The sequence below is a fragment of the Pelmatolapia mariae genome, linkage group LG1, assembly GCF_036321145.2.
Source record: "Pelmatolapia mariae isolate MD_Pm_ZW linkage group LG1, Pm_UMD_F_2, whole genome shotgun sequence".
Taxonomy (NCBI): Eukaryota; Metazoa; Chordata; class Actinopteri; order Cichliformes; family Cichlidae; genus Pelmatolapia; species Pelmatolapia mariae.
In genome coordinates, this window is record NC_086227.1 from 39,985,720 (window position 1) to 39,999,270 (window position 13,551).

A 13,551-nucleotide genomic window follows, 5' to 3' on the forward strand; every position below is an offset into this window, starting at 1 on the left:
TGTCTGCACAGACTTCCCAGCTTCCCTCTGATGCCTCCGGCTGAGCTTCAGGCTGACAGTTACTGCACAGTAGTTTACAGTCAGGGAGAAAAAACAAAGTTATCCCAAATCAGTTTGGAAGAAGGAATTAGAAGCAAAAAGGGCGCATAAATCAAAACAGGATCCATACTTTTTCTCACCCTGCAGCTGAGGCGAGTTTTTAGTGGAGATTTGAAGACTGTTGGTGAGGCAGAAGTCCTGATCCAGAGAGCGAGGATCTCCAGAGTCTGCAGCTGTGAAAGCTGTAACAGTCAGTCAGAGCAAAGAGAGCAGCGTCGTCAGTGATCAGCAGCAACCCCATGCAATGAATCACAGGTAGCCTATGCAAAGAAGCCAGCAGGTCAAATATGTTTGTGTTTCCAGTCACAATAATTGTGTCTTTGCTGCTAAAGTGTTTAAAAAAGTCTGAGTCAGCAGAAGCTGGCTGTGATGCTAGATTTTATCTACAAATTCAGTTTGAAAGACGAATCAAACATAACACAGGAGCTAATGAGGTTGAAGCCTGAGCCTGACTAAAAAACTGGATTTCATCTTTATTTACTCTTGTTGAAGGTGAGAAAAATTGGGGTTATTTTGAGTACTCAGCTACAGTCCTGGCAAGACTTCTATGAGCCAGATGTGGCCTTGAAGTTCCAGCATACCTGACATCTGGCCCCGTGGGCGAGTTTACCAGACTGAGTTAGCACTGCGAGTCGAAGCCAAACGTGGCCTAACGAAAGCTGCAGATGTGCCACATGCCCATCAGCCTTCACAAATATCCACCAGTCAGATACAAAATCTTCAAAAATGCTCATATCTCATCACAACACATGAGAGAACGACGTGCACACGCACCACGCATGGTGATTCAATTCAGCTTTATTTAAACGGCACAATTACAGAACGACAGTTACCTCAGTGTTAGAGAGGACACCCCAACAATCAAACAACCCCCTATGAGCAGCACTTGGTGACAGTGGAGAGGAAAAACTCCCTTTAACAGGAAGAAACCTCCAATGGAACCAAGATCAGGGAGGGCCAGTGAGAGACAAGGACAAAACATAAAGTACAGTAGAGACGGACAGCCAAGTGAAACGCTGGGTGAGCTGTAACTGAAGACTTTATTGTTCTTTATTATTAATGTAGTTTTTTTATCCAGACAAACGTCTCTCTGAGATTAAAATCTCTTTTTAAGGGGAGAACTGGCCATCAAGGCAGCAGGAGGTACAATAAATACGGCAGATAACAATAAAGAAACGTCGTTAATCACACATCAAACAAAACAGCAGGTCGATTTTCTGCAATCATAAACAAATATTCGTCATGTTTTCGATGCACGTAACTCATGAACTGATCCAGCAGCACAGATGTGTCTGAACAAATGGTAAATGCTTATTAACCATCAGTTAACAATAAATAACTCTTAACAAAACAGCAAAATAATAATTAAAACTGTTTCCTAACTAGTAAATAGCTGGTGTGTAGCTACCTGCAGCTTTACAATTACCATAATCTGATCATCTACATGAACATATATTATAACAGAATGATATGTAGAGTTTAGTTTTTCATTGTTAACAGTGAAACAGCTGTTATATCATAGCTCTATAAATACAGTGACATGAACGATAAAGTTTTCACACGAGTCTCTGCCGTCCACGCCGACTGCTTCCATAGGATTAAGAGTCTAAGTAACGGGCAGCTGCTGCTCATCAGACGGTTGGTTTAGTTTGAGCTATAAAAAAAAAGTCTTCCCATCAGTGGGCATCACATCTAATTCACCCCAAGGTCAAACAGACCCTCCGATACTCAAACACAACCTGTTATAATTAAGTTTGTTATTTCTTCTCTTGGTTCCTCTGTCATGTGACTGGAAGGTTCTAAGAATCAGGTGTTCTAGAAAATGATGTCATAAAGGCAGTTCACTGAAAACTAAACCAGCATCATAGAGTAACAGCTAACTCTGCAGCCATCAGCACGACCACCATGGACAAACGCTTCATGGAGAGTCGTGGTTACCAGTATAAGGGCAGACTGGGACAAGGCATGTTCGGTGAAGTTGTGAAAGCATACTCAACCCAGATGAAGAAAATGGTCGCCATAAAAGTTACTGACATAAGTAAATGTACCACTGTTTACATCGAAAAGTTCCTGCCTCATGAAAAAGGCGTCCTGGAAACTTTGGATCATCCCAACATCGTTAAGACTCACGAGATCTTTGAGTCGCCCAAAGGAACGGTAAGACATTCGTGCTCTCTGCTGAGCTCTGCTGTTACAAAGACAGCACAAACAAGTAAAGGTCGTGGTTTATTCTAGTGACCAGCAGGGGGCGACTCCTCTGGTCAGTAAACACTTAACTTCTTGGGTTTTGGAGCAAGAAATGACCAGATTTGGACGAGTGGGGGGAGTGCTGAGTGTTCAGCTAATTAGAGCTCAGTAAGATCCAAATAAAATCCTCAAATTTCACTCAGACTGGAGCGCAGACTTCCTGGACAGTCTGTTAGTACGATAACCTCACAGAGCCTGCCAGTGCCTGCTCACAGTCACATTCACAGACGCTTTGCATGGATCCAACACGTCTGACTGCTTATTAGTTGGTATTTACTGCAAAAGACACAGGAGTTTAAATATAATCAATCCAAGTCGTGTCTTTAATCCAAAACTATTTTAAGATAATTAACCGTAGCTAACCTAAAGCTTCTCTTACTGCCGTTATTTGCTGATTCTTGATTTGCTAGCTTGCATCTTCACACGCAGATACCTGCTCATCAGTGTTCAGCAACATTCAAATAACATTCTGGATTTTCACAGCAGCCACATTATTGTCAGATGATGTCATTAAAAATCCTCCAATAGCACAAAAACGGTCCAGAGGGACAGCTAGCAGCTACAGCCTCCTGCCTCGCCATCCACCTGTCTGTCAAAGAGGCCACGCCCCTAAAATGGCAGACTTTAAGTCTTAATACAATTTTAAAACGGGAGTTATATAAACCTTCTGCCTGTAGTTGTTATGAAGGTGAAGTTATCTACAGAGATCAGAACAGTTTGTGTATCAGGCTGTAAACATGTTTACTTCTGCTGTAAAGTTTTAACATGGGAGTCTATGGGGACTGACTCACTGCTGCCTCTGCTGGACGTTAGAGGAACTGCAGGGATTCCTGCTTGGTTTATCATCTCAGGCATTAGTTTTAATTCTTATTGGATTGCGCATACTTTTGATAATTAAAGCTGGCCACCACTGTTCTATGTTTATAATATGGTAACACGAGTATAGCTCACTCGATGCATCTGCTACATGTCTAATAACAAGTAATTTCTAGAAATCCAACACAAACAACACCGATCAACATTTAGACCAACTACTGATGGACGGGTTTCATCAGCTTACCTCGGTTAGTGTTGATGTTACGACCACGAGTGTGGAAGTGGGTCAGGAGCAAAATGTCACTAACTGTGATCTTTGCTGATTAGTTGGGACAAGTGATTCATTAGGAAGCCATTTTTGTTATCTATTTAAGTTGTAAAATATGATTTCTCACCCAATAAATGGAAATTATGGCCCTGATACCCTCCCAGCCTGCTTTAGTCATATGATTGTTGGTTTTTTTCTCTGTACCTATGAAGCGCCTTGAGGCGACTTTTGTTGTGATTTGGCGCTATATAAATAAAATTGAATTGAATTGAATTGAACCTATACTCTGATACACAGACAGCTGGAGACTCATCCTTCTTATACGTCTTTGAGTTGATGCTTTGTAATGTAAAGTCTCAGAAGACTAGCAGGCACGCAGACGTCCATGCCGACCTTCACGCTCTCCATCTAATAACGAATTGTCGGTATAATGGAGGCCTGATGAGGGCGTCTGTCTGTGGAGCGTCGGAGCACGCTTGCACCTGATGATAGCTGTAATAGAGTGAATTGTTGCCCCCCAGTGGTAAAATACAGAAGTGCCTGTTACAGGGCTAGTTCTTGGTTGACCAACGTATAACAAAAAGGGTACGTTTTATGCACCGCTAAGAAAAACAACAAGTTAGTGTGTGATGTCTTGCTGTTCAATAAAAGCACGTATCCACGTCCTTCTGTTCTGATCTTTTCAAGACCCTAATCAAGAATATCACAACTGGCGACGAGGATTCTAAAGATTTCCACTGCGTGCCAGAAGCTGTAGAAGGGCTGTGTTCACATGTAAAGGGAAAAAACACAAGACGTTTTTCTTCACGGCTGCAGCGGAACAGCTTTGGTGAGCTAACATGGCGATGCATGTGGGTCGTGTTGAAGAGTATAATGAATCGAAGGAAGATTTTGAGTCATATTTGGAGCGTTTGGAGCAATGGATGTTGGCAAATGATGTTTCCGATGAGAAGAAAGTGTGCACGTTTCTCTCTGTGATCGGAGCAGATACATACAGGCTGCTAAAGAATCTTGTGTCTCCGAGGGTACCGAGTACCATGGGATATGCAGCGCTGACTGCGGCGTTAAGTGCGCATTATAAGCCGACTCCAGTGGTGATAGCTGAGCGTTTTCGTTTTCAGAAACGTAACCAGAAAGAAGGGGAGGCAGTTTCTGACTATGTTGTCGCCCTGAGGCAGTTGTCAGCCACATGTGATTTTGGACAATATTTGGATGAGGCCCTGAGGGATCGTTTTGTTAGTGGGCTGCGTTCTGATGCTGTGCAGCGCAAGCTACTATCAGAAAAAGATCTTACATTTCCACGTGCATGTGAGATTGCCATATCCATGGAACTCGCTTCGAAAAATACGATGGAGTTCTCAGGACGCCAGGACCCTCACCACGTAAATGCCTTGTCAAATGCTCCCAATTTTTCCAACAAAGGATGGAGAGGACAGAACAGGCAAGAGGGCAATAACAAGCCAAAGAACTGGACGGGACCTAAAAAAGACACAGGAGTGAAGCAACCATGTTATCGTTGTGGTGGAAAGCATTCGGCACGTGAGTGCAAATTTAAGAGTGAAAAGTGTCATGTTTGTGCAAAAATAGGACACATTGCACGTGCTTGCAGGAATAAAAAATTCAGTCAGCAAACTCAGTATTTGGAAACTGAGGATGAATGCTCAAGTAGGAATGATGAAGCTGAACTTTTTGGAGTATATTCAATGTACTCCATCACCTCCAGTGAGAAGGGATACACAGTGGATGTTGCGCTTGGAAACAAGAACACCACCATGCTGCTGGATACAGGATCAGCAGTGTCGGTGGTATCAGACAAGTATTATCAGATGCATCTCACTCATTTCCCTATAAAACCAGCCAGTGGGCTAAAGCTCAAGTCCTACTCAGGCCAACACATTGCTGTGCGTGGATGTATTATGTTACCAGTACAGTATGGGACTCAAAACATCACCCTACCACTGATCGTTGTTCAGGGAGACAGACCAGCTCTGATTGGACGAAACTGGTTAAAGAAACTGCAGCTGAACTGGAAACAGATTTTCACAGTACACAAGGTACTGGTGCAGAAAGAAGCAAAGCCAGGAGTACTAGAAGTGATTCAGCGCCATCAGGCAGTGTTTTCGGATGACCAAGACTGCATCAAGGGATTTAAAGCTAGAATCCACACTAAACCAAACACTACACCAATTTTCTGTAAAGCTCGCCCAGTTCCTTATGCACTAAAAGAAGCTGTGGAAAAGGAGCTGGACAGACTGGAAAAGGTGAAGGTCATTTCAAAGGTTGAGAAAAGTGAGTGGGCATCCCCCATTGTTACTGTGCCAAAAGCAGACAAAACAATTAGGATATGTGGTGACTACAAAGTCAGTGTCAACCAGTGTGTTGAAGAGGAAAGATATCCACTGCCTAATACGGAAGATTTGTTTGCTACTTTAGCTGGAGGAACATCCTTCAGTAAACTTGACCTTTCTCATGCCTATCAGCAGCTACAGTTAGATGAAGAATCAGAGAAGTATCTGGTCATCAACACACACAAAGGTCTCTATAAGTACAATCGCCTCAGTTATGGTGTTTCCAGTGCTCCGGCTCTTTTCCAGTCTGTGATGGATCAAATCCTTCAGGGGATGGAGCATGTGACCTGCTTTTTGGATGACATCCTCATCACTGCTTCATCTGAAAAGGAGCATTTGAAGAGGTTGGAGGAAGTGCTCACACGTCTGGAGAAGCATGGTGTCAGAGTGAAGCTTTCCAAGTGCCATTTTTTTCAGAGCAGTGTGGAGTACCTGGGACATCGTATTGACGGGGATGGACTGCATCCTTTAGAGGAAAAGGTAGCAGCCATAGCAAATGCACCAGAACCAACAAACGTCACTGAACTGAAGTCCTTTCTTGGTCTTCTAAATTACTACAGTCGATTTTTGGAAAATCCATCCACCATTCTTCAGCCCTTGCATAACCTGTTAAGAAAAGATGCTAAATGGATTTGGACTATGGAATGTGCAAAAGCATTCAAAGATGCAAAAACTCTACTGCTGCAGAACAAAGTGCTGGTGCATTACAGCACAAATCTGCCATTGAAGTTAGCCTGCGATGCGTCACCTTACGGGGTGGGCGCGGTCATCTCTCATGTCATGGAAAATGGAGGGGAAAGGCCTGTGGCATTCGCATCAAGAACATTAACTGAAGCTGAGCGAAAGTATGCCCAGATAGAAAAAGAGGCCCTTGCCATAATTTTTGGAGTAAAGAAATTCCATAAATATCTGTATGGAAGGAAATTCACCCTCATAACAGATCATAAGCCACTGCTGGCTATACTAGGGCCAAAGTCAGCTGTCCCAACACTCGCTGCACTAAGAATGCAACGCTGGGCTCTTATTCTAATGGCATACAATTATGACATTGAATATAGAAGATCAGCTGAACATGCAAATGCAGATGCGTTGTCACGTTTACCTCGGAATACACCAGACAACACTGCAGAGGAAGGGAGTATCTTCTATTTCTCACACGTGGAAGAGCTACCAATAGTAGCTAAAGACATTGAGAGAGCAACCATGAAGGATCCAATCCTCAGCAAGGTATGGAGCTACACCATGAATGGGTGGCCGAGTTATATGCAAGACGAATCACTTAAGCCTTACTTTACACGCAGACACGAGCTGTCAGCAGAACAAGGATGTGTTCTTTGGGGACAACGGGTCATCATTCCACCAGTTTACCAACAGAAAGTGCTGGAAGACCTGCATCATGAACATCCAGGTATCTGTCGTATGAAAGCACTAGCCCGCAGTTACCTGTGGTGGCCAGGCTGTGATGGTGATATACAAGAACTGGTTCAAAGCTGCCCAGTCTGTCAGGCTGTGCAGAAGTCACCACCCGTTGCACCACTCCATCCGTGGAAGTGGCCTGAGAGAGTTTGGCAACGGATTCACATTGATTTTGCTGAAAAAGGCAAGCAGTACTTTTTAGTTGTCATTGACAGTCATTCAAAATGGTTGGAAGTGTTCCCTATGCCATCCATTACCTCACACAACACCATTGAGGTTTTGAGAGGGTTATTTGCTTCTTATGGACTTCCAGAAGAGCTTGTTTCAGACAATGGACCTCAACTTGTGTCAAAGGAATTCAATCAGTTTTTGGAGTTAAATGGGATCAGACACACAGCTGTTCCTGCCTATCATCCCGCATCAAACGGGGCAGCAGAGAGGTCAGTACAAATCCTGAAACGATCCCTGATGAAGAATGTGCTTGAAGCAGATGGTAAGGCCACGTTGCCACTCAGTCATCGTTTGGCAAACTTCCTTATCATGTATCGCAGTACACCGCACACTGTGACGGGTCGTACACCAGCAGAGTTGTTCATGAAACGTCAGATCCGGACTCGCTTCAGCCTGCTGAAACCTGAACTAAGCAGACACATTGAACAGAAACAGTCTGAGCAGAAGCGACACCATGATTGCAGAACCCAGCCTGTTCGTGTTTTTTCGGAGGGAGACGCTGTGCGTATCCGAAACTTCAGGGGGGGGGAAACAAAATGGACTCATGGAACAGTTCTGAAGAAAATGGGAAGTGTTACTTACCTGATACGAGAGGGACAGAGAACACGCACAATACATGTGGACCACCTGTTACCATGGAGACAGACTGTGGAGAAACCCCCAGTTATGTTTTCACCGGTTCCAGAGGGACGACCAGAAGTGATTATGGACGGTGCTGTTCCAGAGACACCACCCAGTCCACCTGGGATTTTAACATCACACCCCTCACCTCCTGAACCATCTAAACAGACAACCGATGAACCACCAGTATCCACCCCAGAAACCACCCAAAGACCATCTGTGGAACGCAGATACCCAGAAAGACGCAGAGTTCCCCCAAAGAGACTGAATCTTTGAAAATGTAGAATTATGTTTTAGTTATTTACTGCCAGTTATTTTAGAAGTGAGCAGTTAATAATACAAGTAATGGCTATATTTGTTCATTGTTCGAAAGGGCCGCAGAATATTTCTTTTGGGGGGGGGCAGTGAAATACATTCTTTAAAGGGTTGCTTATTTCAATTACAAATCTAAAAGGGGAGGAATGTAATAGAGTGAATTGTTGCCCCCCAGTGGTAAAATACAGAAGTGCCTGTTACAGGGCTAGTTCTTGGTTGACCAACGTATAACAAAAAGGGTACGTTTTATGCACCGCTAAGAAAAACAACAAGTTAGTGTGTGATGTCTTGCTGTTCAATAAAAGCACGTATCCACGTCCTTCTGTTCTGATCTTTTTAAGACCCTAATCAAGAATATCACAATAGCGAGCTGAAATAATACGATTAGGGTCACAAATGAGCGCGCTGGGTCACCTGATAGTCAGCGCTTGTGTTGCTAGATGAGAATTTTTGGATTTATTTCTCTGTATGCTTCCATGTCGCAGGTCTACATGGTGATGGAGCTCTGTGTCAAAGGAGACCTCCTAAATTACATCAACAGCAAACTGGCCTTATCAGAGCGCTTCAGCCACAAGCTTTTCTCCCAGCTGTGCAGGGCAGTGGAGTATCTTCACAGCAGGAACGTGGCCCATAGAGACCTGAAATGTGAAAACCTGTTCCTGGACGCAAAGTACAACCTCAAAGTGGGCGACTTTGGTTTAAGCAAGACGCTGACGTATGTGGACGGTCGGGTCGTGCTGAGCAAAACCTTCTGCGGGACGTCGTTGTACGCAGCCCCAGAGGTTCTGCAGAGTATTCCTTACGACCCCAAAGTGTCAGATGTGTGGAGCATGGGCGTTGTGCTCTACATGATGCTGTACGGCTCGGCGCCCTTTAACTGCTCCAACTTAAAAAAGCAGGTGCAGCTTCAGAAGAAACGCCGCTTTAACTTTCCGAAGGATCCTCCAGTTTCACCAGAGGCTAAAGACCTGATCCGAAGAATTCTGCACCCCAGCGTGGAGCAGCGGCTGAAGGTCAGCGAGATATTAGAGAGCGCCTGGGTATCAAAGGAACCGGTGGAGGAGTGTGACGGGGCCTCCACATCTGCTGCAGCGACGCCACCTGTAGGAAGCAGCTGGGATGCAGAGGAAGGACCGTCAGCTCCACGCACAGACTGATAACCTCACATGAACATCAGGAGTCTGTGAAACACTGAATAAATAAATCTTCTCTAACCAGGTCCAGCTTTTTCTTTTGGTTTTTTTTTAATTTATTGTACATATATACTTCTATCTCTTAAAAGTTTTCTTTTCACGTGTACTGAACACATTTGCATACAGTTTTCATTGTTCGAAAGCACAATAAAGATCACATTAGTATCACAAGTATCACATTAAATAGGACACATTAAAGACATTTATATGAAAGACGGATTTAGCCGGTATTACTTTTAGTGTTTTGGCTGATCAGGACTATCTCGGCTGGTTAACACACAGGCACTGATGCCTGCTAACAGAAGGGTGGACTTCCTGTCAGTTAAGGTAGTTGAAATAAGTCACAGACTGTATATAGAAGATGGATGTAATCACCATTACGCCAGCAGAGCTGAAATTAAATACCAAAACTGCAGTTCCTCTAACATCCACCTTAATCTGTTCACTCTGAGGGAATGAAAGACATCATCAATAAAGCAGAGTGGAGCCTGCATTTGAATCCAGAGAAGCAGAGCATCAGATTTATCTTAAACTAGCTTCAGTTAAACTACAAGCAAAGAGAAGCTAACATCTCGTCTTCACCGAAGCTCCTGAGCTAATGCACCTTTTACGGGGAGTGTCTAGCTGAGCGTTTGCTCTTCCTTCGGACACTCATTTTTTGTTTTTCCTTTGTTATTTTCGGAGCAAACCCGGGTGGGGATTAATTCTCTGTTGGGGGTAGGCTTTTCGGTGCCTTTGGCACTTGATGATTTGCCTTTAAAGTGGCCTCGAGCCTGGTACGCTCCAGAAGCTAGGTGAGGCTAGATTCTGAGTAGGCAGGACTGGGGAGAGGGTTGGTAGTATTTTAGTTAATGGTTGACTTGACACAACACATTTTGTTTTGCCTGTTCTTTTGTTTGTGTAGTAAAGGTGTTGTGTGGCCCTTGAGTGGTTAGCTTGTGTTTTGCAGGCCGTTTTGAGTTTTCATGGCCACTTTTGATGTTTCTGGGTTTACGGCAAAGCCGTCGCTTGCCCTGCTGGATGTTTGTAGGAAGAGGGATCTGCAGGAGGTGGCAACATATTATGGGATCAGTGTCTCCACTGGTCTATGCAAAGCGGAGCTGAAGGCCGCTCTGGTGTCTGGGCTGTCGGAGAAGGGGGTGGTTGCAATGCAAGAACCCCCGAGCACACCCGGTCCGGCTGGACCGAGTGCTGCGCCTCATGTTCCAAGCCGGGTTGTAGGACCGCTAGTGTCTACACCTGTGGGCCAGGGGCTGCCCAAGGGCGGGCCAATGACGCTGCCCCGTTTTGATCCACTCTCCACCCAGTCATCAGAGGGTTCTAAGCAGGATGCTAGGCTCAAAGTCCGTCTGGCTCGTCTCCAGCTGGAAAAGGAGCAGCTCGAGAGAGAGTTCCAGCTGAAAAGGGAAATAGAGCTTAGGCGTTTGGAGGCGGAACTGGCTAGGGCCAGGGAGGTCGAGCTGATGAAGGTGGAGGGGGAGACTAAGGTCAAGCTGCGGCAGCTGGAACTCCAACAGGCCTCCTCCCTCCCTGTGGCGGCTCCGCTGTCGCAGACAGGGATACCGTTCGATGTGGGAAGGAATAGTCGTCTGGTCCCTGTGTTTCGTGACACTGAGGTGGAGGTTTATTTTGAATCATTTGAGCGGATAGCGACAGCCTTGCGTTGGCCGCGGGATGCGTGGGCCATCCTGCTGCAGTGCAAGCTGGTGGGCAAGGCACAGGAGATTTGTTCCTCGTTGTCCACTGAGTGCAGTTTGGATTACGACAAACTAAAAAGTGCTATCCTGTTAGCCTATGAACTAGTCCCCGAGGCTTATAGGCAGCGATTTCGGGGGTTGAAAAAGGTGCAGGGTCAATCCTTCCTGTATTTCGCAAGGGAAAAGAGTGTCCTCTTTGACCGATGGTGTTCGGCCTATAAAGCTGCAGATGTAGTTTCGGTACGGGAGTTAATTCTCATTGAGGAATTTAAAAACTGCATCTCCGAGCGGATGGCAGTGTATCTGAATGAACAGAAAGTCTCCACTTTGCAGCAGGCTGCTACACTGGCTGACGAGTTCGCACTTGTCCATGAAGCCAATATCATTAAGCAAGAGCGACGCGACACACGAGCGAGGGCTAGCGGTGCTAGTGGTGAGCAAGGCACAAGGGGGGAGGTGCCTGTGCCTCGTCCCAGGTCAGACCGTAAGTGTTTTTTCTGTTTCAAGTCTGGCCATTTAATAGCTAATTGTGGGGCCTACAAACAGAAACGGTCAGTCTCGAGGGCTAGGATTGTGCCAGCTGACAATGCTAACACAGGCATGGTGGCAAGAGCCAAAACAAAACTCTGTTTTTTCTGCCACAAACCTGGCCACCTGATTGCTCGGTGTCTGAAGGCCAAATCAAAGCAAAAGCGATCTGCTTTCAAAACAGTGAACCGTGGTTCGCAGACAGACAAAGTTGCCAGTCCTAGGCCACAATTGGAGCATAACTGCTCAGTGGTGCCATTTGGCCAATGTCAGAGTTCACCCATGTATGAGAGGCCACCTGTTGACAATCTGTCAGGTCCAGATGACCTGCAGTGTGACACCTTGTGTACGACACACACATTCAAACCTGCACCTCTGGCTAACCAGCATGCCCATCGCCATGACCTAGCAACGAAGCGCCTGAACAGTGTTTCGGAAAGGCCTTCTAGCTATTCGCTGGGTTCTCCATGTGTGATGGCTCAAAGAACATCTGGCTGTCGCTTGGGACACTATTTTGGGGGACTTGAGCCAACCCCATTCAGTGTTTTCGACCCATCAAAAAGGTCTTGGCAGATTTGGCAGGGTATGCCTAACCATTATTGTGGTGCATGGTAAGTGATATGTTTAAAAGTTGGGTAGGACATTCCGTGACAAACCACTGGTTTGTATTTATGGGAGGGGGTGTTACGGCCCTAGCTGGGCCTCCTGATACTGCCCTTGTGTGGGCGTGGTGTGTTTCTCCGCCTCCTCCTTTCTTGCTCCACCCCTCTGTCTCTCTCTCGCTTCTTCTCTCTCCCCCAGGACACAGCTGCTGCTCATTGGCCTCGTTTACCACCTGGGCCCAGTCAGCAATCACCTCTCTGAGGTTATATAAGCTGGGGATGGACTGGCTGTGGGAGAGTGGCTTTCTCTGGTGTCTCCGCGTTGCGTGTTATGTGTGTGATTCTCCTGCCTACAGTGTGGAGTGGTAGGAGCAGTGGGAGAGGTTTCTGGTGGATTTTCCTCTGTGCTGGTCAGTGTGTGTTTCCAGCCTAGGTGTGGAAAAGGCCTGCTGTGTGTGTGTGACCAGCCCCACCGTGCGTGGCTCTTTGTGAGTAGCTCTTAACCGTGTAGTGGTTTTGCTTAGGTGACGGCGGCCTCCATTACTTTGTTTGGCCTGCCTGGTTATTGTTAATAGCAGCGTTGCTGTCTTTTTCTGTTGAAGCCTTATAGTTGTTTTCTTTGTTGAAGTGGTCACCATTTTCCTTGTGTTGATCTGTCTGAGTTATCATTAAAGCAGCGGTGCTGTCTCTTTCTGTTATTACTATTTAAACGATTATTGAGGTATTTGACTATAATAAAGATTTATTTTGTGCTAAATACCTCTGCCTGGCGTTCTTTTCATTTCACCCGGATCCAACTGTTACTGCCCCCCCACCCTCATCGCCTAGCTTTCACGGGGGGACGTAACAGCACCAAAACCATGTCAAACAGGAAGTTGCAGTGTGGAGCTGTGATAGGTCCACAGAGAAATCCAGACAGAGTTTGCAACACTCCTCAAAACTGCACAAAAGCCAAAAGATTAAACCTGAAGTAAAAAGCTGCAGAGAGATTAAAGCTAAAATGTTAGATTGCACTTTCATGAGGAACTTTCATTTATGAATGTGTGCCACTGCAAAGCCAGATCTTCTTCTTTACGTGGAAAGAAGAATCCAGTTGCAGTGTTTGGAGGAAAGCTGAGACTGAAGGAGTCGCCTGGATGATGATGAACGTTTCTCCCACTGAAAACGTCC

General features: G+C 45.5%; 1 protein-coding gene across 1 annotated transcript; it reads left to right on the plus strand.

Moving 5' to 3' along the window:
- The first annotated feature begins 2,004 nt into the window (after positions 1-2,004).
- Positions 2,005-9,518, plus strand: tssk6 (testis-specific serine kinase 6). The gene is made up of 2 exons (XM_063474279.1): positions 2,005-2,256; positions 8,847-9,518. Exons 1-2 carry the CDS (start codon positions 2,005-2,007, stop codon positions 9,516-9,518), a joined length of 924 nt encoding a protein of 307 aa, XP_063330349.1.
- Positions 9,519-13,551: the final 4,033 nt, after the last annotated feature.